Genomic DNA, 24,234 nt, shown 5'->3' with positions numbered 1-24,234 from the left:
GCATTGATGATAGCCACTAGATGCATTATTGTTTTGTGAGGGAGTGCTTTTTTAATTTTGTTTGATATATGATCAGGACCTGGTGCTTTTCTGTTATTGAGGTTCTTGATGATTTGGTATATTTCATCTGGTGTAGTATAGCTTGTGTTGTCAAGGGTGATGGTTTGATGAAGTGCATAGCGTACTTGTGGATTTTTTCAATGAAGCGCAAGTCTGCATGAGTGTAGTTTGGTTGAAATTGCAGCTCCAGGGAGTCTGCAAAAGCTTCTGCTTTTTCATCACCTCGGTAGACTATACCTCTTTCTCCATGAATTCGTTGTATATTCAGGTGATCGCTGCGAAGGGCTTTAGTCATTTTCCATAATGAGTTGTTTACAGTGTTTAAGGAGCTTAGTTTCCTCTCCTATAGATGATTCTTATGGTCATTGATTGCATATCGGACTAGGTTTGTTGCCCTATTAAGTTCTTGTTTATCCTGGCGTGATAGTGTTGCATGATATCGACGTGTAATCCTGTTTTTGTTGCGGATAAGCTTTAGAATATCTTCTGGGAGCAGGTTAGTTTGAGCTGGAGCAGAAATGGTGGAGGCGGGTGCAAGGCCAGTTTGGATTGCACTTTCCAGTTTATTGATCGCTATGTCTATTTCTTTGGGTGAGGAGATGGTTGGGATAGGGCCTGGATGTTGCTGAGAGTTGAGTTGAGCTTCTTGAGATTTGTGTAGGATTGTCCGGAGATGGTTTCTGCTTCTCCGCCTAGGCTAAGGAGAACTGGATTGTGGTCGGAGCTAAGATCATTAATAACTTGTAACTGGAATTGGTGTGGGATGTTCCTGAAAATGACTATATCTAGCACGTCAGGTTTGTCCGGTGGTCCGTAATGTGTTGGTTCAACAGGATCTGCTATGGTGATGTTTCTTGTCATAGCGAATTTGTGTAGGTTCTTCCCATTGTTATTGGTGTTTCTACTGTTCCACGCAGGTTGTTTTGCGTTTAGGTCTCCTGCCACTATTGTTGCTTCGTTTGTGTCAAGGAGCTGGGAGAGGTCTGAGGCTAGGAATGGTTTGCCTGTAGGGTTGTAGACTGAATATAGTTTCAGACTACCTGTGTTGTTGGTATGTATTTCAATTCCTGTTTCTTCCAAAGTTTATAGTTGTTTTCTTGATCTCATTGTATCTTATGCTTTTTTAAACAAATATAGCTGTTCCCCCCCTCTGGCGTTGAGTCTATCTGTCCTAAGTAGTGTGTAGTACCTTATTTTGGGGTTGTCGCAATGCCGAAGATGCATCTTCTCTTAATCATGGAGAAGATGACTTGTGTGTTTTTTTGAGGAATTTATTGGTGTCGGCCTGATTGGGATTTGTTTTGCTAAAGGCTGTTAACATCTCTCCTAGAGTAGTAGCTAGGATTGCTGCGGAGGTTTGGTTGCAAGATGCCGGTTTGTTATTAGTAGAGACCGCAGATTCATACGATTTCTCGGGAGTAACAGCCCGCGTTCTGATTTTTGGTGTAGTTCGCTTCTGATTGGACAGGGGTAGCGCCTCTCTAGCCTTCTGCAGGTTGGATAGGTGGAGTGAACATCCATTATAGTGTGCTGGGTGTGGGCCGCCATAGTTCACACACTTAGCGGGAGTTGTTCATGGTATGACGCAAGTGTGCGAGGGATGGTTGTCACCGCACTTGACGCACTTGTACCCCGCTTTACATAGCTTTTGTGCATGCCCATACTTTTGGCAGCGATGGCATTGACCAGCTGAAGCCTTTCTTCTGAGAGGTTCGGTCTTGATGACTAAGCTGCAAACTATTTTAAGGTCGTAAATTTCTCCATGGTCTTTACTGATCTCTACCAAGAACAGAGACATGGGGCACTTGTCTGCTCGGTACATGCGCGATATCTTAATCGGCTCCAGGCCTTGTGGTCTGAGGTCAGTAGCTATTTCTTCGGCTGGTATGGTCTCAGCCACACCTCTGATTACCACCTTTAAATTTTTTCACTTTTAGGCTGAAATGTGTGATATGGGACTTTCGGTTCAACCATAAGTCTGGTGAGCTGGCGGTAGTCCGAAAATCCTTCTGGTTGAATCCGGATTCCTTCATCTGTACTCTTGGCTGATGTAAATATGATGTTTGCGTTCTTCATCGTCACTGTAATTAAAGACCAATTTTCTTTTGTTCGTAAAATTACTGGTGGAATCCTATCCTCTCTTTGGGCTGTGCTCTGGAGTAGGTCTCTATTCTTTCATCAGGTTGTGCTGCTAAATCCATTGGAGTTGTTCTTTGCAAGGGTTGATGTATTATTTCAGGATCTGCTGCTGGCGAATCCTTCTTATGCTTCTTTCTGCTGTTAACCTGATAGTCTGTAGAGTTATCTGAGTCTACTAGGGGCTGGTCGTCCATAATCAACATAATCTCTCTGGTGTTATTTTGAGAAGTGCTGGGGAGAGGGTCAGGGGACTGACAGTCCTCTCCTTCAACCCCTTCTATTTGGTGGATGAAAGAATAGGGAACCTACACCTTTTCTGGCCATTTCTTTTGTAGTGGGCCTCCTACATGTTTGAAGATTGCCAATAGCTGTTTGAAGTCGAGCTCATCATATGGAGAGTCCATAACTCGGCCCAAGAGAGAATAGCGGTTGCTCTTATACCTGTAGACTTTGAGAGTCCACTAGCTAATCCCGTAGACAGCTTAGAGTAAGCGTCTACCAGCAAAAAGTTAGTTTATTATAGGTGACTATCCTAAAAACAAGGAAAAAGGACGTTCGGGAACTTACTTGGACACAGTGCAGCGACCTACCTCCCTAAAATATCATTCATCCACCACTGGTCCTCATTGTGGGTGGGGTCTGTCGGCCATTTGACCTCTGCATATTTCATACAAAGGGGGAGATAGTAGGTCACGAATTGTGTTAGTTCCCATGCAATGCGGGCTTCCCGAAAAACCTTATATAAAATTCAACTAGGCAGAGTCTAAAGGAATACGTCCGATCACAACGACTAATCAAATCTTATTGACTACCTTATTCCCTTATAGGGAGTAGGCGAGGCCTTTATATCCTATCTAGCTTTTGGAAAATGAGTGGTCAGTTCAATATCCACCTGTAGCCAATCAGAGATAGCTAGCCCATGATCAGAGATAGCTAGCCCATGTCTATCACTAATTATAGCAGCCACCGATGAAGAGGCTGGCAAACAAGTGCTGCCATCTCTTGGTACCTAACCCTAACAAGATAAGTTACCATCTGAAATAATGTGGGTACTACGGTCGATTTTCTTGAATTTACGGGATAAAAAAAACCAAGTTTCTGGGAGGAAAAACCTGCTTGCCCATGCCAGAGTTCGACTAACTCAGGAATCGGTCAAAGAAAGGCTTAGAAAAACTTCCTCCATTCGCGACTAGACTTGAACTTGAGTCTGACTTCGAGCGACCCAGCGCAAGCGCCACTATCATTAAGCTACATAGGACGTTTTATTATTTTTTATACAAAATAAGAGAATTGTATAGCATTGTTGATGATAATATTAAATATTACAAAAAAATAAAATAAAAAATCAGCTAATGCCTATTTGTTCCCGTATAGGGAGTAGAAGGGGCCGTTTACTCTATTTAACTTTTAAATATTACAAGCAAATATAAATAAATTAATAAATATATTTCTATATCGAGAAAAATTGGGGATGCTGCGTTTTGCTGTGCCTATGCACGAGTCGCCCGTGCTCTGATCCTCTTTTAATGTTTTTTTCTATTTATATAAATAAAGAGGGAGTATATTTCCCGGCCGTCCCGTCATTTTAATAACATTGTCATTTTTTTCTCGTTTTTAATAAAAACTTAATATTGGTCAATCATAAATTATTATTCATAACCTATCATCGTATATCAATATCATGGATACCAGTAATTTGTATAACCATGGATTGGGATTGCTCGATGCTAAATATCGATATCTACAGTGATTTATTCAGAGAAAATAAGAAATACAAGTTGGCAACACTTGTGCTTCTCAGACGCGGCGTCAATTCTGCTGTAGCGTTAGTTTTTGTTTTGCCTGTATTCTAACCGGTGGATTTGTTATTTCAATGCCGGCAGTTTTAAATTTCATATTTTTTGAAGTTTTAAAACTTTAAAAGCTTTAAGTCTATCCTCCCAATATCAAAGAGACGAAAGTGCAGTTTTAATGACGATCTCCAGAAAGAATTTAAATTTATTAAACTGGACAAGCTATGTGGTGATGGAACAAAAGTGGTATGATAACATTGCATTGTCAATTTTTCCGTTTGCTCATGGAGGCAGAAGCAACATCAACCAACATCTACGTAGCAAGATACATAAATGCTGAAAAGACTTTGGCTTCAGTTATGGTGAGACATGATGGTGATAGTGAAAGTGATAAAATTGTAGCAAGTGAAGCTCTTGTTGCTTATTATACTGTGCGCTAGGGCCAAAGTTTTCGTGCAAATAACTGCTTGTCGACATTGATAAGTAGAATTTATGAACCAAAATTTCTTCTGAACTTGCCATATCAGAAGCAGTAATTAGCAACGATTTACACGATTTACCATATTGGTAAAGTAATAGAGGAGTTGAATAAAACAAAAAGCATTACAGTCAGTTTAAATGTATCAAACAAAAAGAGACATAAAACGTTTTCCAATCGTTGTGCGGTACTTTTTTGCCAAATTCTGATGTTCAAGACAAAATTATAGACTTTATTTCCTTACCTGAAATATTGTCCCCCTCTATTTCTACCTAAATTTTTTGTATGAGTTCTGTCACTGAAGTATAATTGTAAGCTCAATATCTTTATGTAATAAAATATTTTTTTAATCGTCTTACATTTGCACGAATACAGAATATTATATAACTCCTGTCCCGTTTTTTTACCATCCCCAATGTCCCGTGTTTGTCTCAAAGAAATATGGTCAGCCTAAGTATACGGCCTTAAATGTAAAACTTAACAGAGCGCTCCACTCCATCCCTCTCTTGTCTTCCATATCCTTTTTGACCTTACAGGTTATGGCATAAAGCAGTAGTGGATAAAAACGAAATGAATAATGGTAATGGGAAGGGTCCCAAAAGAAACTTTGTACCCTCTGATAAAATTAATCTCAGAGACCCTGTACACGAGTATGCCAAGGAGAAACCGTTTTACCGAGAATATTATTTGCAGTATTACAATAGGCCTATGACAACTAAAAAAAAAAAAACAGCTAACGCCTTTTATTTCCATACAGGGAGTAGTCGAATTCATTTTAGCCCTATTTTTCTTTTGGAGACTGAGATTGGAGACTATTTAGAGATGTGTCCAGATTTGCTTTATAAAACGATATCAGGCATGATCCGATCTGGGGAGAACTAAGGACACGTTATCATCTCTCTAATATCCACGAATGGAACACGGTATAATTGAAATGCCAAAGTGAACTAGACGTCACTAAAAAAAAAAAAGGATGAATGACTTAAATAGAGTTTTAAACAAAGAAGAATTATTTGACAATTCTTCATTGAATTCCATGAATTGAGGAACAAAGAGAAAAATCAAGATAACTCGTGGGGGAAAGGAAAACATATGAAAGTTAGGTATATTATGTAAAAAGTGACGTTGGATCAAGTTATTGTATACAAATGTATTGTGTTGTGGGTTGTTTTTCTATTTCCTGTCTGGAGTGAGGACAAACATTTCGTGATAGCAGAATTCTTGGATATGGCTGTCGATCTTTTAACTGATGATTTCAGGTAGCAAGCCATTGTTACTAAAGGGCAACCAAAGCAAGTCAGAGGTAGTCAGGTTTTTGCATTGAGTTGCTCTATTGTCCATAGCTTATGGAACTAATTCCAACATATAGAAATAGCATTCCAAAGATAGTAAAGAAAGACCACGAGCTGCAACCGCAGTGGGCGACCGATATCTCCGTTTATCTGCTCGCCGAAACCGGAGTGTTACCCCTGATCATCTACTATCTGACCACACACAAGCTACAGGAACATTGGCTCCTTCCATTTTGCAAAATGCTTCATGAAGGTGGTCTAGCTGTATGCTTGGTGACAAGTATTCTTTGTTCCATTATCCAGATCTCGCACAAAGACAGAAAATGCTTGAAATGGGCAAGTCCCACGTCTGCTGGACCCAGGACAATGAGGAAGAGTACTATTTAGAGATGTGTCCAGATTTGCTTTATAAAACGATATCAGGCATATTCCGATCTGGGGAGAACTAAGGACACGTTATCATCTCTCTAATATCCTTGAAAGAAACACGGTGTAAGTAGTGTGATTGTTTAGGAGGCATTCGTTTGGTGGACTCAACAACCTGTTTGCACTTCCTAATGGAACCATGAGTGCTGCAACTTTCAAAGACGAGGTCCTGGATCTCTATGTTAATCCCATATGGACGAACATAGGAAAAACATTTATCTTACAAGACGATAATGTTCGTCCTCATCGAGAGAAGATTTTGGACCAATATCTTCAAAAAGAGAGTATCGTACGTATGGAATGGCTAGCCAAGTCTACCGAATATAATCCTACTAAGCATGTCTCGGATGCTCAAGTTAGACGTGTTGCTGCTCTCTCAGTGCCCCATTTTTATGCTCAAGTTCCTTATGGGTGATCCTTTTATAATCTTGTAAGTGCACATGCATTTTGCAGGCTGCTCTTGCTGTGATCACACTCCTACCACTTGTTAGTTTCGAAGCAAAAGTAAATAGCTGTTTTCCGCATTATACTGGTCCGTATACATATTGGATATACCAACTGCCTGCTTTAGCTGCAACCTTGGAAAAAAATGTCTTTAATTTACATGACAGTTAAACACTATATATGTTATCAACTTAAAATTTTCAATGCAATGTTTTTAAAAATCCCTCTGGTGTGTGTTAGCGAAGTTACTGCAAGTGTAGATATTGAGGCCGCTAGAGTTCAGTGTTTTGTGGTCCTTCACCAGGTGCATTTGTAAATAAACATTATTAGTATCATTATCAGTTATATATGTGTGTGTTTGTGACTCTGGCATATCGCGATATTTCAGTATTTGACTCAACACTGGTAACTTAACGCTTCTGTGTAAAATATTGTGTAGAGGAAATGGGAATATATCTATAGACATAGTAGTCGGTTCAAACTTGAGAATAAGCCATCGTCGTGTTTAGGACTAAGGCTGGTAAGAGGTAGCTGTCTTCTACCCCAGGTGACAGCTGTTGAACCCCGCAGTACAGACAAAGGAGCCAGCTGAGTAGCGATAAGTAGGATATCTTTTAAGTCAGCCTTGGGGGGATATCTAGTCAGAAGGTCAAATGTAAAAAAACATGTTGCCTTTATTTTTTGCAAAAAAATTTCCAGCACTGTACAATGACTTTCCTCTATGCACATTCTCATAGCACTGTTAAAATTTCACATTTTCTTATACATGTGTGGAAAGGATACTAATTGAACATGCCTTACATATATATACTTAGTACATAAAGCCTTGTAAACTTTACAGGCTTTTAAGTATAGAATATAGATGAGCATTTTGAATCATCAAACAGTGATTAGTTTTTTAAATTCTGTTAAGGAGGACTTTTTACGTATTCTTAATCTGGGTCTGAAAATTCTGTACCAACATCAGTGATTGGATCAGCGTTAAGATTGATAAAACTGTGATGTTGGACTGGGAGGAAACGGACCGATTTTCTTTTGAAGACAGCGATAGATTTGAAGAAGACTCACTATGCTCCTGGATTAGCGAGCCAGAGTCGGTATGTAACAATTGGAGAGGCTGGAAGAAACAAAACAATTGTGGAGGTTATCATGTTAATCAAATCAGACCAAAAGGTAAACTTTTCCATCCCCCTCTCTCCCTCCCCCCTCTTCCTGTCTGTTTCTATAAATTTTCATATTCCTTGATATACCTGAGTTTGCTATTCGTTTATTATACATAATCAATATAAGATATAAGTATGTAGTTATGTATATTTTTATATCCTGACTTCATAACTTTGAAATATAACCAGTGATAATCATGGGATACAGCCACACTCCTATTTAAAAATAGAAATATGCCTATATCCCAATCAGCTAGGATTTCTTCTTGTCATATTATTTTGTTGAATTCATAAATCTCAGTACTTAAATTTTCCTCTAATTTTTAGAAATTGTTCTACAGTTTTATTTTCACCAGTTGTCTTATTATTTTTCAGTGCTTTAATAACATTTTCAACTTCAGTCAGTGATTGTTCCTTAGACTTTAGAAGAAAGCTTTCTTCAACATTTTCCGATGAAGATTGTACCTCTGGTAGTGGTGGTAATAATTTGTTTAGCAGTCTCTCAAAATATTGTGTGAATTCCTCAACAATTTCTTGAGTAATTAAATCTTCTTGGTTGTTAGTCAGTATTTGAGTTTGGGGTTGTTATCCTCTTTTAAGTATCCCACTGTTCAAAGAAGGGCTCAGAGTTATTTGTATTATTTTCAATTTCTTCAATTAATGTTTTTTTTTTTCCTCATCCAGCATCACTTCAGTTCTCTTTTCAATTAATTTTTTTTTTTTTTCTTGACACGGTATTTTATTAGTGAAATTTCTGCCAGTCACATAGTTCTGATTTTTTTTTATGATTGGTCCTGTTGCATTTTTAACCTTGTATCATTAAGCTTCTTTATAGAATTTTTACATACATTATTGAACCATTTATTTTTGTTGTTGTGAAATGAAAAATTTCTTCTGCATAACGAGTGGTTTCAGGCCGTATGGTGTGAGATATGATAGAAGTGAATAGAACGAAATACTAAGTCGAATGTTGCTATAGACCTGGTAATGTGGAGAGTAGTGACCATGAAATGTATAAGCAAATTAGCCAAGCAAATAGGAACAGGGTATCATTGTGGGTGATTTTAATTATGGATATAGATTGGGATGACAAGATAGCAACTAGAAGTAAAGAAAAAGAATTTCTCGAGTTTTTGAGGGATAACTACTTCAGGCAGTATGTAACAAATGGCATTGAGGATTGGGGTCTTGGATTTGATCATCTCATCAGAGTATGTCATTATAAATGAGGTATCAAATCTCCCATCAGTTGGTGAGAGTGACCATTAAGTGATTACCTAGGTGGTTGCCAACCATGTGAGGACTTACGTGAGGAAAGGTATATGTGTCGAACTGCAAAGTTGGTGATTATGAGAAACTCCTGAGACAGCTTGATGCTGTGGCATGAAAGGAGAAGTTGGGTGGAAATGTCAGTGCTGTTTGGGTGCTATTAAAGAACTATCTAGGAGAAGCAATGTCTAAATGCATTCCAAGAGTCAGAAAGTTAAATAAGATTGATGTGAAATGGATGAATGAAGGGATTGAGCTTACAATACAGAAAAAGAAGGCATTGTGGAGGCAGCATAAGACGAATGGTAATAATCAATTCAGTAAGGAGTACAAAGAACAGGCAAGCAGGGTGACTTGGTCGGGAATGGTAGCAAAAGTGCAGTGTGAGCAGCAGTTAGCTAATAAATGCCCCCCGCCCCAAAAAAAAACAAACCCTGGGGAGTTTTTTTAATATATAACGAGCAATAAAAAAAAAAGAATGATTATTGTAGGATAAAATCATATAAGGAGAACTGCTGCAGAAGATATAGTTGAGATATTTAATAAGTAATTCATAAAGGTCTTTTATCCTTGTGATGTGTTATCAAGGAGAGTTTGAGAGCAGCGGATGATGAGGAGAGACTGACTGTAAATGAGAAAGAGGTATATGGGGAATTGAGCAAACTTGATGTTAATAAGCTGTGGACTTGATGATATATCACCACGGATTTTGAAGGAACGTGCCAGGGAGTTGACATCTGCCTTGGCATATTTGTTTAATATGAGTCTTGCATTGGATCAAGTTGCGAAAGAGTGGAAGGAAGGGAAGATTGTACTGTTTCATAAAGGAGGTGACAGAACTCAATCATCAAATTATAGGTCATTTTGTGTGTCAAGTATTGGGGTTAAAATGTTGGATAGGCTTAGTGAGAACCAGGATCCAGAATTAGGTTGACAAACAGTGGTATTCTTTGATGGACAGCACAAAAGGGAGATCATGTTTTAGTTATCTACTCACTTATTACAATAAGGTGACAGCTGTATTGGATGAGGGAGATGGATACATAGTGGCATATTTTTTGCAAAGGCTTTTGATAGATTACCACATAAGTTGATAGCCAAACTGGTGGATGAGGTTGGATATTAGACTAGTGCAATGGATTTGAGATTGGCTGTTAGTTATCAAGTTGTGTATGAGGGAGCAATATCCTGGAAGAGCAAAGTCACTAATGATTTGCCTTCTTTGATCTGTTTTAGTGCCATTGCTGTTTAACCTGTATGTTAGTGATATTGAGAAAGATTTGATTAGGTATATTCAGTTGTTTGAAGATGATGAAAAGTTGGAAAGAACTGTGAGAGGAGTAGAGCAGATGTGATCTTACACGAAGACTTGAACAGACTGAGTGAATGAGAGTGGGATGCCAGTTCAATGTTGTGAAATGTAAGGTTTTAAAATTTGGAAAACGAAGATGGGATGTAGAATTTACTCTTAGTAGGGATATATTGTTGGAAGCGGAGGAAATAAGAGATCTTGGGATGATGGTGGATAAGGATCAAAAATTTAGAGAACACATTGCTAAAATTGTGAGAATCACACAATGAATTCTGACAATGATGCAGAGGACATGCAGAAGTAAGGAGATTCTGGTTCCATTGCATAAGGCCTTAATTAGTCCACATATGAACTACTTTCCACAGATTTGGTCACCTGGTTTTCATACGGATGAAGTGATTTTGGAAAGGTTCCAGAGGCAATTGATTAAAGTAGCTTCTAGTCTCTGCAATGTTGAGTATGAAGAAAAGTTGAGAATATGCAATTTGCAGTCTAGTGGATAGGAGTAAGGGGGGGGGGTGTTATGATAGACACAAACATGTTGGTAAGGGGTTGTTATAGGATTAAGATTAGCATTGAAAAGGTTTTTTATAAAATGTTAGGAGATGGAGACGAGCAAGAGGTCATCCCTGGAAGCTGTATAAGGAGATGATGCATGGAGACTTGTTAATGATTGGAATGAAATGCCTGATAATGTGGTGTCTGCAGAGAATTTAAATGTATTTAAGGCATGGTATGATGAGCTGTGTCTTTGACAAAGGGTCCTCTCCGGATGGGTCTTTGACTTCATGGAGATCTTGGGATTATTATTACGTCACACCTCCATGGAGTCCAAAGACTCATCGAGGGAGGGCGCTCACTCCACAACTCTTCATCACTCAATCCACAAGCTACAGCGAACCACATCATCTACACCAACGTCATCTACTGCCCACTACCACCACTAGTATTTTCAAAGACAACCACAAACATCCATGCCCACACGGTGGGATTTGAACCCGCAGCCTTTTGGCTGGAGAGCAGATACACTAACCACTCTGCCAACCAGGCTTATTATAATAATAATAAATAAAGTAATATTTTTTATTTGTCAGTTTGTTTTTCATCTTTCACTTAGATATGGGGGAGATATTGATATTATATTTCCTGCTCTGCCTTTTCTGCATCTTCTCTTCATATATTAAACATCCTTTCACTTTACAATATTATATCAATTATTATTTCTATTTCTGTTAACATTTCTTCATTTGACAACATCTTCACTTGAAATGTGCTGTTACCAGATGATGATTGGTATTTGCATTCGCTCCTGTGTAGGTTATAGATGTTTTATATGTGTGTTGTTCCTTTTTTTTTTTACTACATGGTTTGTTTGATTGCTTATTTCGCAATCTGGGGATAGCCAAGTTTGTTAATTGATATTTCTTCTGGGAAAGTATATGCACCACTAACTGTAAGCCTTGTGGATGATGCAAAGTTAAAAGGTCTAATTTTATTGTTGTTACTAATGTCCTGCAGACTCTCTGGGCCAACTATTTGTCTATGTCTTGTTTCTCACCTTGCTTTAGCATTAAAGTGACCCTTAACTAATTTTATACAGTATTCAATTAAAGAATCACACAACCTTTCTAGTTCTTCATAACTTTTTCTTTCATATTATCATCCTTATCTTCTGTTGGTGCATAACCATTGATAATTGCAACATCAAACAGATGATTAGAAATATAGATATAACATAGTCGACTGATCATCTGTTGGTGTGAAAGTTTTTACCTATGGTAAGATGTTATCATGCATTATAAAACCCACACAATTTTCATGTCAGGAAACCTACAGAAAAATTATGGAATAATATTCTACAGTGTAACATAATAATGTTCTTTTATTTAAAGTAAAGAGCCAATAGGCTTCATTTTGGTGATGTAAAACATTATTTAAATTAAGGGAATATTAAATGGGAATATGATATAAAAAACAATGTGGGATTTAATTTAATTTAATAGGCTTCATTTCGGCGATGTAAAACATTATTTAATTAAGGGGATATTATATAAAAAACAATGTGGGATTTAATATCCCCTTAATTTAAATAATAATAATGTTCTGTTATTTTTCTGTAGGTTTCCATGAACGGGCTGTCTGGTTTATTGTATAGCTAAGATCTGAACATTGTAATTTTCTGTTGTATCAATAACACAATATAGAGATCTAGATTTATAGAAACAAAGTTTCTATAGTCTATGTTCTAACTTGAAATCTATCAATCATTTTCAGTTGGTTGCCATTCTGAACAGTCTAGTTTGTGAAACCTATGGGTTTTTAACATCATACTGGTAGTCAGCCTATTGTGATACCCCCCCCCTCCAACTTGGAGGATGAGGGTGTCCCTCTTTTAGTCTGGTCCTTACACTTTGACATATCTGGCATGGGAGGCCCACTGATAACTCTTACCACTGGCTAGCTCTCCTATCATTGGGATGCACATGTCCTCTACCACTACAAGGTGGAGATGCCATCAGAAGTGATAGAAATTATATTGTTATTTAATCCTTTACCCAAGTGTAAGTAAACAGTTTCTGCATGAAGTATCCTCACAATTAGGCTACTTGTATATAGTGGCTGTTGACCTCACATAAAATGGTCTGTGCCATTCAAAACTGGTTGCAGTAGTTTATCCAGACCAGCTTTGACCTTCATTGAGGTATCATCCAGAGTTCATTTAAAATATGATTAGACATCTTTCTTACTTGTATATAGATAATATATGACTTCTGCATTGATTCGAACTCATCTTTCTGGGTGACTTCACCACTAATGAAATCTCAGTAAAGCTGAAACCAGTCTAGGTTGCAACCTTTCCCATAATGCATCGCAGTATATGTGTGTCTGAAAAAGAGTGTGTACTGTGCATTATTGGTTACTGAAGCAGTTGACGTGAAGTCAACAGCTCTGTGTACAAATAACTTAGTCAGGAATATGCTTCACACAAATGTTTTGTTGCTTATATTTGGGTGAAGGATTAAACAATCTTTTTTCTTGGTGGTATTTGTCATTTTTCTTTATAATTTTTTTTTTTTTTTGGTGGGGGGAGGGGTCCACAGGAAGATATGATGCCATGTATCAGCAGATTAGCATAGTGATTATTGTTTAAGCAATTATCATGAGGGACTTCCACTATGGGGAATGGTAACATGGAAATGGAATTTATACAGTTATTAAGGGATAATTACCTGAAACTGTATGTGATAGAGGGGACCAGGAGTTTGAGAGTGTTGGAGCTGGTAATAGCATCAGAAGATTTATCCGTAACTACAATAGCAACTCTATTTCTGATCAAGAAAAGTGACCATACAATCTTGTTTTGGGAGGCTGCTCAAAATGTGGAATGCTCAGTTAAGTAAGGATTAGTGGCTTGGAGCAGTGCTATGGCATAAGAAGCTGTCAGTAATACATGCGAATTTTTCAGGGATTGTTTGAGAGAGGCAGTATCGGACTTGCATATCCAGGGTCAGGAGGATAAACCTAGTAAGAATTAATTGACGAGAATCGAACTGAGTTCGATTTTCATTGTCACGAGAGGAATCTTTATATGGACTTTATCAATTGAAGGTTAGTTAGCTGATCTCATACAGTGGTAACAGGGTTTTTCCTTCTGGAAACTCGGATTTTTTTTCATCCCATGTACAGGCAAATCAGCTGTGAGAACACACTTAATTTACAGATGGATACCTGCGATGGGTGGTAGATGGTGTCGAATGATAGTAGTGGTGTTGTGTATATATGGAGAAGAATTAATTATTAGGGGAGTAGAGTGCCCTCCTCTGATGAATCCTTGGACTCGTTGGAGGTGTCATGTAATAATAAAATGCAATAGCACTGCTCCAAAATAAGAATTGGTAGTGATATAAAGGTGGAGCTGCCAAAAAATACGTTGTGGAAGGAATATAAACAAAAAGTGATCAGCATGTTCATGAGCAATACAAAGTACAAGAAAAAGGGTGACCAGTATAGTAAGGAAGACTAAATCAGATTATGAGAGAAAATTAGCTAAACAGGGGCTCAATAAATCCAAAAGAGTTTTTTTTTTGCCACGTAGCAAGTAAGAAAAAGAATTATTATGGAAGGATAATTTTACACAGTGCTGATGGTAGGAAAGTGACAGAAGCAGAAATAATAGTTGAGCTACTAAGCTGTAATTTTTCAAGGGTTTTATCATCCAGTTGGAGACTGCTGTTGCTAATCTGAGAATTGAAGTAAACAAACCGAAGATGCTCTACATATTGAAAAAACAACATTGTGAATACAGCAGTGGGACTAGATAGTATGAGCTCATTTGCTATGAAAATGTGCAAGAGAACTGGCAGTGCCTTTTACCAAGTTGTTTAATCTAAGTTTCTGGCAGGGTTCTAAGCGAGGGTAGATAGAAGAAAGAGGGTAAGATAGTTCTATTATATGAAGATGACTCCAAGACAGAAGTAGCAAATTACAGACCATATAATATCTCAGGAGTGGTGGTTAAAGGTAAAATCCAGGCATGGGTGGATAGGAATATGATACTCTGTTTGGGAGGGGGGGGGGGCAGTATCACAATTTTGTAAAAGGTAGGTGTCTAACCTAGTAATTTATTCATATTTTGTAATAAAATTACAATTTAAATGGATAAACAAAATGGTTTCATCATAATACTGCCGGATTTGGCAAAGCTATTTGACAAAATATTGCATGGAAAACTTTCAAGTTGGTACTAGGTCTTTGGAATGCTTTTTATGAGGATAGATTGAAGGTGTGTGTGTGTGTGGATTGCAGAGTTTAGTTGACAGGCAGAAGAGAGGAGACATGATAAAATTTATGGGGCTGTATATGTTAAACAAAAAAAATTTTCAGTACATGATACAGAGAGAGAGGAAGGGACCAGAACTAGGGATCACCTTCTGGAAGTTGTTTATGATTGTGGTTAGCAAGGATATGTGGAGTACATTTTTTTTTCTTGGAGAGAGTGATGAATGGGTAGAATGAATTGTCAGTAGTAGTTGTTACTGCTCTGATGATTTAAGAGATATATGTAACTTTTAAAGATACATGTGATTTTTACATAAATACTAACATATATTATTACAGTATGAAATTTGGTTTGTCACTACTTCTTTACCTCAAGGATTAGGCATTTACCCATTCTGACTTTACTGGTCTTGCAGCTGATCTTTCTTTCTCCCTCTCCTCCCTTTGGTCTACATTTATCTACTTCATTTGGTAGCCAATATCTTTCCATGCTAAATAAATGCTCTTTCAATTTCTCTTTCTATTCTTGGTCTTCTCATTTATATTGTAAATATCTAGCTCTCTTCTTTTTTCATTTTTTTAAATGGTCCAGTTTTGTGCACCCTTTAATTGCTCTTTAATTTATCACTTATTAATTTCATTAATTAGTAATAAACTGAGGATGGAATTACACAATTAATACTAATAGCCAGTTTTTAATTATACAAGAAATTACTTATTCAAATGGTTAACAGTTCTAAGGTAAACATTGTACACTCGAGATAGTATCACACCTTTGAAATCTGTTTGAATGAACTGATGTATAGATGTGTGTATACACATACAAATAACTTGCCAATTCATGCAATTCAAGATGATATTTTCCCACATTTTAGCATATTTAGTCTAGCATTCTAATTCAGGTTAGAATGATTCTTGTAGAGAGGCTTATACGCTGGATAAACATGATAACTAATAATTAAGGAATTGACAGTGTACACTAGAAATATAAATTAAATAAACTTTAATATATACTTTCCGATATATACTTTTCGGCAAACGTCACGTTGCCATCTTCTTGGGAACTTAATACAAAGACATGTGCACACAAGTACTACATAACAGCAAATGAGAACCGAAGCTAGGAAGCTAACGTTTTCCTAAAGTCCTGATGGTGCCCCCTGGTGGGCTATATTGGTAGTTCTTGGCCTTTGGGCTGAAGTTCTTCTGATAAATGTTTCCCAAATTTGGGGCAGTCTCATGCATCCAAATTTGTTGAGGTTTGGCATGTTCCTAAGGGCTGAGGCTGATTCCACGAATAGTCTTTCATATTTGAATTTGCTGCGGTGTATTACTGTGGCTTTCTTCCATCTTATTCTGTGGCGAGTATCCAGAGCGTGGTCTGCAACCCCAGAGTGGCTGTACTGGTGAAATCGGATGTAATCCTTGTGTTCTGAGATTCTGATATTTGCTGTCCTGCCTGTTTGGCCAAAGTAGGACAATTTACAGCTGCAAGGGACCTGGTATACACCAGGTAGGTCTAAGGGAAGTGGTTGGTCTTTAGTGGAGTGGATAAGGAATGCCAATTTTCTGTGTGGTCTGTAACAAGTGGTCAAGTCATGTTTTTTTAACATTTTGTTGATTTTTTCCGAGGTGCCTCGGACGTAGGGAATGGTGATGGATTTAGAGTAATCTTTTTTGTGAAGGGGGGGGGGGAAGGTGGGTTGTGGATAACTGGTTTAAGTATTTTTTGGATTCTTTTGGGGGGGGGGGTAGCCATTGGCTGAGAAAGTGTCATGGATGTGATTTAGTTCAGTGGTTAGGGCTTGATCATTTGAACAGATTATTTTTGCCCTGTTGAATAGTGTCTTAATAACTCCATATTGTTGTGAGGGGGAATGATGGAATTGTTGGTGAATGTATCTGCCTGTATGGGTGGGTTTTCTATAAACTGAGAAAACCAAGGTTCCATCAGGTTGGCGGGTGAGTAGTGTGTCTAGGAAGGGGAGGTTATTGTTTTCCTCTTTTTCCAGGGTGAACTCGAGTCTAGGGTGTTGGTTGTTTAAATGTGTTAGGAAGGAGAGGAGTGAATCTGGGACATGTGGCCAAATAGCGAACAGATCATCAACATAGCGAAGACATATGGTAGGTTTTTGTGGGGCTGAGTTTATGGCTTTCTCTTCAAAAGTCTCCATAAAGAAGTTGGCCAAGGGTGGAGAAAGTGGTGACCCCATGGCTGTTCCCCTCTATCTGTTTATAGAATTTTTCCTACCAAACGAAATAGCCTGAGTTCATTGTAAACTGAAATAGGGCTGAGATATTGGGAGGAAATTTAGCTTGGATTAGCTCTAAGGTTTCTTTGAGTGGGACATTCGTGAATAAGGAGGAGACGTCAAAACTGACCATTATGTCATTATGTTGGAGCGTAAGGTTTTCTATACTGGCTTTGAAATGGGCTGAGTTTTTTGTGTGTGATGGTGTATTGCCAGTATAGTGTGAGAGAGCTTTGGCTAAATGCTTGGGTAGTTTGTAAGTGGTCACAACTTCACCATTGCTCCTAAGAAATTACCGGCCGAGGAATTAATGATCCAAATTGAACGCGGGATTCGCCACCTTCCAAACCACATCGCCAACAATATTACATTGGATGTAGCCTGTGTTATCAAAAAAGCAAAACCTCCAAAATCCAACATATCCATTAGTGAATACAAGTCACTACAAGAATTGAAAAAAAAAACAAAGAAATAGTGATCACCCAAGCGGATAAGGGGAACGCCACTGTGGTACTCAATCTTAATGACTACACAGGTAAGCTCAAGGCTTTACTATTAGATTGATCCACTTACCTCCCTATTGAATACAATCCCACCAACTCTCAAATTAGTAAACTCCATAGGCTTCTTAAGAAGGTCACTTCTTGGCCTGTGGAGATTACCAACAGACTGAAACCATGTAACTCTAGACCCCCCCCCCCCCGCATATATGGGCTCCCTAAAATACATAAAGAAAATGTGCCATTACGTCCCATAGTGGATGACATTGATTCCCCCACTTACAAACTAGCCAAGCATTTAGCCAAAGCGCTCTCACACTATACTGGCATCACACATAAAAAACTCAGCCCACTTCAAAGCCAGTATAGAAAACCTTACACTCCAACATAATGACATAATGGTCAGTTTTGACGTCTCCTCCTTATTCACGAATGTCCCACTCAAAGAAACCTTAGAGCTAATCCAAGCTAAATTTCCTCCCGATATCTCAGCCCTATTTCAGTTTACAATGAACTCAGGCTATTTCGTTTGGTAGGAAAAATTCTATAAACAGATAGAGGGGGACAGCCATGGGGTCACCACTTTCTCCACCCTTGGCCAACTTCTTTATGGAGACTTTTGAAGAGAAAGCCTTAAACTCAGCCCCACAAAAACCTACCATATGTCTTCGCTATGTTGATGATCTGTTCGCTATTTGGCCACATGGCCCGGATTCACTCCTCTCCTTCCTAACACATTTAAACAACCAACACCCTAGACTCAAGTTCACCATGGAAAAAGAGGAAAACAATAACCTCCCCTTCCTAGACACACTAATCACCCGCCAACCTGATGGAACCTTGGTTTTCTCAGTTTATAGAAAACCCACCCATACAGGCAGATACATTCACCAACAATTCCATCATTCCCCCTCACAACAATATGGAGTTATTAAGACACTATTCAACAGGGCAAAAATAATCTGTTCAAATGATCAAGCCCTAACCACTGAACTAAATCACATCCATGACACTTTCTCAGCCAATGGCTACCCCCCCCCCCAAAAGAATCAAAAAAATACTTAAACCAATCCATCCCCCCCTTCACCCCATTCACAAAAAAGATTACTCTAAATCTATCACCATTCCCTACGTCCGAGGCACCTCAGAAAAAATCAACAAAATCTTAAAAAAACATGATTTGACCACTTGTTATTACAGACCACACAGAAAATTGGCATCCCTTATCTGCTCCACTAAAGACCAACCACTTCCCTTAGACTTACCTGGTGTATACCAGGTCCCTTGCAGCTGTAAATTGTCCTACTTTGGTCAAACAGGCAGGACAGCAAATATCAGAATCTCAGAACACAAGGATTACATCCGATTTCACCAGTACAGCCACTCTGGGGTTGCAGACCATGCTCTGGATACTCGCCACAGAATAAGATGGAAGAAAGCCACAGTAATACACCGCAGCAAGTTCAAATATGAAAGACTATTCGTGGAATCAGCCTCAGCCCTTAGGAACATGCCAAACCTCAACAAATTTGGATGCATGAGACTGCCCCAAATTTGGGAAACATTTATCAGAAGAACTTCAGCCCAAAGGCCAAGAACTACCAATATAGCCCACCAGGGGGCACCATCAGGACTTTAGGAAAACGTTAGCTTCCTAGCTTCGGTTCTCATTTGCTGTTATGTAGTACTTGTGTGCACATGTCTTTGTATTAAGTTCCCAAGAAGATGGCAACGTGACGTTTGCCGAAATGTCGGAAAGTATATATTAAAGTTTATTTAATTTATATTTCTAGTGTATGCTGTGAATTCCTTAATTATTAGTTATCAGGTTAGAATGATGTAATAGGATTGTAGAACTCTCTCTATATTGGTATTCATTCTTAAAATAGCTTTCACGAATTAACTCAATGTTATTTAGGATTTGCTGTGTAGTTTCAGTGTCATGCTATATCAATACAGAATAGAAGTTTGATTGAATGTGTCTGTTGTTTATCAGCCCTTTTCTACTGATCATTCAGTTGGAACTGAACTAGAAAGATTGCATTTGCAGAAAGAGTAGAAAGTTTGGAAGCAAGGGATAGAGAGGTGAGAGGGAGTGTGAAGGAAGGGAGAGAGAGAGAGAGAGATTGGAAGATTAAGAGAGAGAGAGATTGTAGGAGTCAGGAATGCAAATGAGAAAAGGATGAACGAATCTGTTTTGAGTGTCATATATGAATATTTGATGATTCGGTGTATGCACAGTTGAGTGCTTGCCTGGTGGAAGGGTAGAGAATGTGGAAATGGCAGTGAAGATGGGCGAAAGTGTGGAGGAGATGATAATAATGGTTGGACAAATGACCCGAGAGAAAGTGTGAATCATGTAACGCAAGATTTGAGGTTGATGTTAGACATAGTCAGCAGAGATGTGTTGGAGGAAAGATAGTGAGCGTGTTGTAGTGATGAGGAAGAGCAGTGATGACGAATGAGATGATAGCGAAAATGTGCAGGAAGGAGGTCTGGAATATGTGCATGCATGGAGTACATTTGAGGATAGAAGAGAGCTTTATGCAAAGAATGGATTGCATTTGAATGCAAAAGGATGCAGGTATTTGGAGAGACTTGTTTTCTTGTCAAGTGAGTGTGTTGGGATGAGAATTATAAGACAGGTGACTATCATAGACTTAGAAACCAGCTTTCATCAGTACAATGGATGAAAGAATTTGAAGGAGGAGGAGGTTATTAGGGCATGAGAGATACTTAAGAAAAACTTTTTGACAATAATGACAGATTGTGTATCTCGAGTGAAGAAGATAAAGCAATTTGGAGTCAAATCGAATGGATAACAAAAGGCATCAAAGTGGAATTGCAGAAGAAAAAGAGATTATGGAAAGCATATAAAGAGAGGTGGAAATGAGAAATATAAGGCTCAGACTATGGAAGTCTGAGCCTTATATTTTCTTTCCTATTTTCTCTCCTATTGCAAGGAGAGAAAAATTAGAATATCAGAGGAGATTGGCACTGCAATCCAAGAAGAATCCCAAGGAGATTTTCTGCTATGTGATGAATAGGAGAGAAAATGATAGTGGATGGATTAGTTTGCTGGATGGAGATGGGAATTGGATTAACCAAAGCAGATGACATAGTTATTTAATGATCACTTTATTAGAGGGGTGGTGAAGTGTTAGAAGTAAATGAAGAGGATGTATTCTGAATACTGAGCATGTTAAATGTCAACAAGGCAAGAGGACTAAATGGAATTTCACCACGTGTTTCAAGGGAATGTGCTATGCAACTAACTGTGCCATTAACTTGGCTGTTTAATGAAAGTCTTGCAATTAGGCTGGTTTCTGGAGAGTGGAAGGTGGGTAAAATAGTACCATTGCATAAGGGTGGTTGTAGAATGGAGGTATCAAACTAGAGGCCTGTTTGTATTTCTTCTGTAGTTGAGATTTTGGAGAAATTGGTGAGAACTTGTATACAGAATTGGACAGATGAGGATAATGTTATTTATGCAGGCCAGCATGGATTTTAAGTTTAAAGGGCACCCTTGTATTAGTAATCTGATTAACTTTTACAATAAACTTGTAAGAGCAGTGGATAAGGGTTAGGCATACACTGTAATTTTTTCAGATTTTTCCAAGGCATTTGATGGGTTCTGCATGCCAAGATGATTTTTAAGTTGCATTGTATGGGTTTGGATATCAGGTTAGTGGATTGGATTGGATTGGTGATTGGCTCTCTGATAGATATCAGAGAGTTGTATATGTGGCGGAGGGAACATTATCAAAGAGTAGGAAGGTTACAAGTGGAGTTCCACAGGATTTAGTCCTGATACCATTGCTGTTTGATCTTTATGCCAATAATATTGTCACTGGACTGCAAGGAGATGTGAAGCTTGTGAGAGGTATTAGTAATAGTGCTGATGTTTTGGCTCTTCAAGAGGATTTGAATAAGCTGGAAAGGTGGGAAAATGAATTGGGGGATATCTGTTTAACACAACTAAATGTAAGGTTTTTAAAATTTGGGATTCACAGATGGGATCAATCCTTCATACTCAGGTGGTTGAGATATACTCGAAGAAGTAGAGGAAGCAAGGGATCTTGGGATGATTGTGGATAGAGATTTGAAGTTCAGAAGACATATTGCAGAGGTTTTGAAGACATCTCAGAGAATTGTGGCAATGTTGAGGAGAACATTGACCATTAGAAATAAAAGTGTGCTGTCCCATTGTATAAAGCTTTGATCAGACATCTGGTTTTCTCTGCTCAGATCAGGTGACTGGGATTTGAAGGGGATGAAGTAATCTTGGGGAGTGCACAGAGACATAACAAAAATGATATCAGGACTGTATAACTTTGATTGTGAGGATAGACTGAGGGCATACGGACTGCAGAGTTTGTTGGATAAGAAGGAAAAAGGGAGGGATATCATGTCATTTAAGCTGTTGAAGAATTATTATTTATTAATGAGAGTTTTCATATGGTAGAACGAGGGCAAGGACAAGGGGCTATCTTTGGAAGTTGCAAAAGAAGGTGGTGAGTAAATGGATAACAAGTAAGTTTTTTGCATGAAGAGTGGTAGGAGGATGAAATGCACTGCATGAGAGGGCAATGAATATGCAGACTGTGGATGATTTTAAGGAGTGGTGTGATAGACTTTGTGTTGACTTCTCCACAATGAGTCTTTGACTCTATGGAAGTCAGGAAAATAATTAGTACTTAATACATGACAGGGAAGCTTGATTGTCCTTGGTGTAAGTAAAAAAAAAAAAATGGATAGTTTGAGGTTGTAGAGAACTGGATATTTCTCACTATACTGGAGATTTGTTTTGAAATATCAAACGTGCAAGGATTTGAAACTTCTTTCAGTTGTGGCTATTGGCAGACATGCTGTGCACTTATCTGTGGTTCTTTGGATAACTTTAATACTATATCTATTTGCATCATAGACCTGATTAAAAGGCCCATTCTTGCCATCAAACACATAACATAGGCTCTGCTTAAATTATGTTTTCATGTTGGAATATTTCTTTGATAGATGATGTGCTGAATTCTACAAGTACATGTATGTGAAAGAAGGCTTGCTGGTGACGTTGTTGACCAAATTAATAATGTCTCATCTCTTCAACCAGCTGAGTGTGTGAATTCTCTGTGACAAGGATGTTAGTAAAAGTCTTTGGGCGATAGTGTTTTTTGCTCGAGTGTAATATCAATATTCTGATTAGTGGAGACCCTAAGTGGCTATGAAAGTTAGCTTTTAGCTCACTCGTTGTTAGTATATAATAGTCTCCTAACCTTTCATGAAAGAGATTTGCACAAAAGTGCCTGTCAAGTCAGGATGCTGTTTCTGATTTTCTTAAATCATTTACCAGCAGATGATCCAGTTCTGATTTAGAATGGTTCCAAATGGTGAAACCATTATCACTCTAGTGAAGCCAGAGTGATAATGTTTTCATATGGCACTGCCAGAAAACTGGCAGTGCCTTTGACTAAGCTGTTTAATTTAAGTCTCAGCTCTGCTGGAGTTCCAAGGGAGTGGAAAGAGGGCAGAATTATTCCTTTGCATAAGGGAGGTTCTAAGACTAGAGTAGAAAATTATAGACCAATCAGTATTCTCAGGCGTGGTAGTAAAAGTATTAAAAAAATTGGTAAAAAAAGAGAATTCAAGAATGGCTAGATAAAAATATGATACGTATGAGAGTCAACATGGCTTTGTGAAGGGTCGGTCATGCCTTAGTAATTTATTAACTTTTTACACTAGAGTAACAGCTGAGTTGGATAAAGAAAAATGGCTACATGATGATTTTGCTGGGTTTTGTAAAGGCATTTGAAAGAATACCACATGAAACACTGTTACACAAATTAAAACAAATGGGGATGGATATGACACTGGTTAAGTGGATAAGAGGGTGGCTGCTGGACAGATATCAAAAAGTGGTATATGGAGGAGCAGAATCGAGGCAAAAGCATGTGACTAGTGGTGTGCCACAAGGTTCGGTGCTGGGACTGTTGCTGTTTATTTTATACATAAATTATATAGGAAATAACCTGAAAGGAAATATTCAATTGTTTGTTGATGCAAAATTAGGTCAAGCTATATTGAATCAAGGCAGTGTGGAGAGTTTTTGCAGAATGATTTAAATAGGCTGTCAGTATGGGCAAAAGATAATGGTGTCAGTTTAATGTCGAGAAATGTAAAGTTATGCACTTTGAGATAAATAGATTACAAGCTGTTTACACATTGATGGCACTTTACTCCAGGAAATTATTATTACTATTATTATGTGACACTTCCGGGGAGTCCAAAGACTCATCGAGGGAGGACACCTACTTTACATCTCTCTCTCTG

At 38.2% G+C, this 24,234-nt stretch overlaps 1 protein-coding gene across 1 annotated transcript in view; it reads left to right on the top strand.

The window, feature by feature from the left end:
- Positions 1 to 6,952: 6,952 nt before the first annotated feature.
- Dora (zinc finger SWIM domain-containing dorado) overlaps positions 6,953 to 24,234 on the top strand; it is a 495,561-nt gene continuing 478,279 nt past the window's right edge. The window contains exon 1 of the mRNA XM_090399467.1: positions 6,953 to 7,805. Within this exon, the coding sequence (XP_090255593.1) occupies positions 7,634 to 7,805 (172 nt within the window). The 5' untranslated portion in view covers positions 6,953 to 7,633. The remainder of the gene's footprint in view (positions 7,806 to 24,234) is intronic.

The sequence above is a fragment of the Typopeltis vanoorti genome, chromosome 1 (genome assembly GCF_054136105.1).
Source record: "Typopeltis vanoorti isolate ZY-2024b chromosome 1, IOZ_Tvanoo_1.0, whole genome shotgun sequence".
NCBI classification, from domain to species: domain Eukaryota; kingdom Metazoa; phylum Arthropoda; class Arachnida; order Uropygi; family Thelyphonidae; genus Typopeltis; species Typopeltis vanoorti.
Note: the sequence above shows the minus strand (reverse complement) of the source record. Positions and strands in the feature narration are given on the sequence as shown.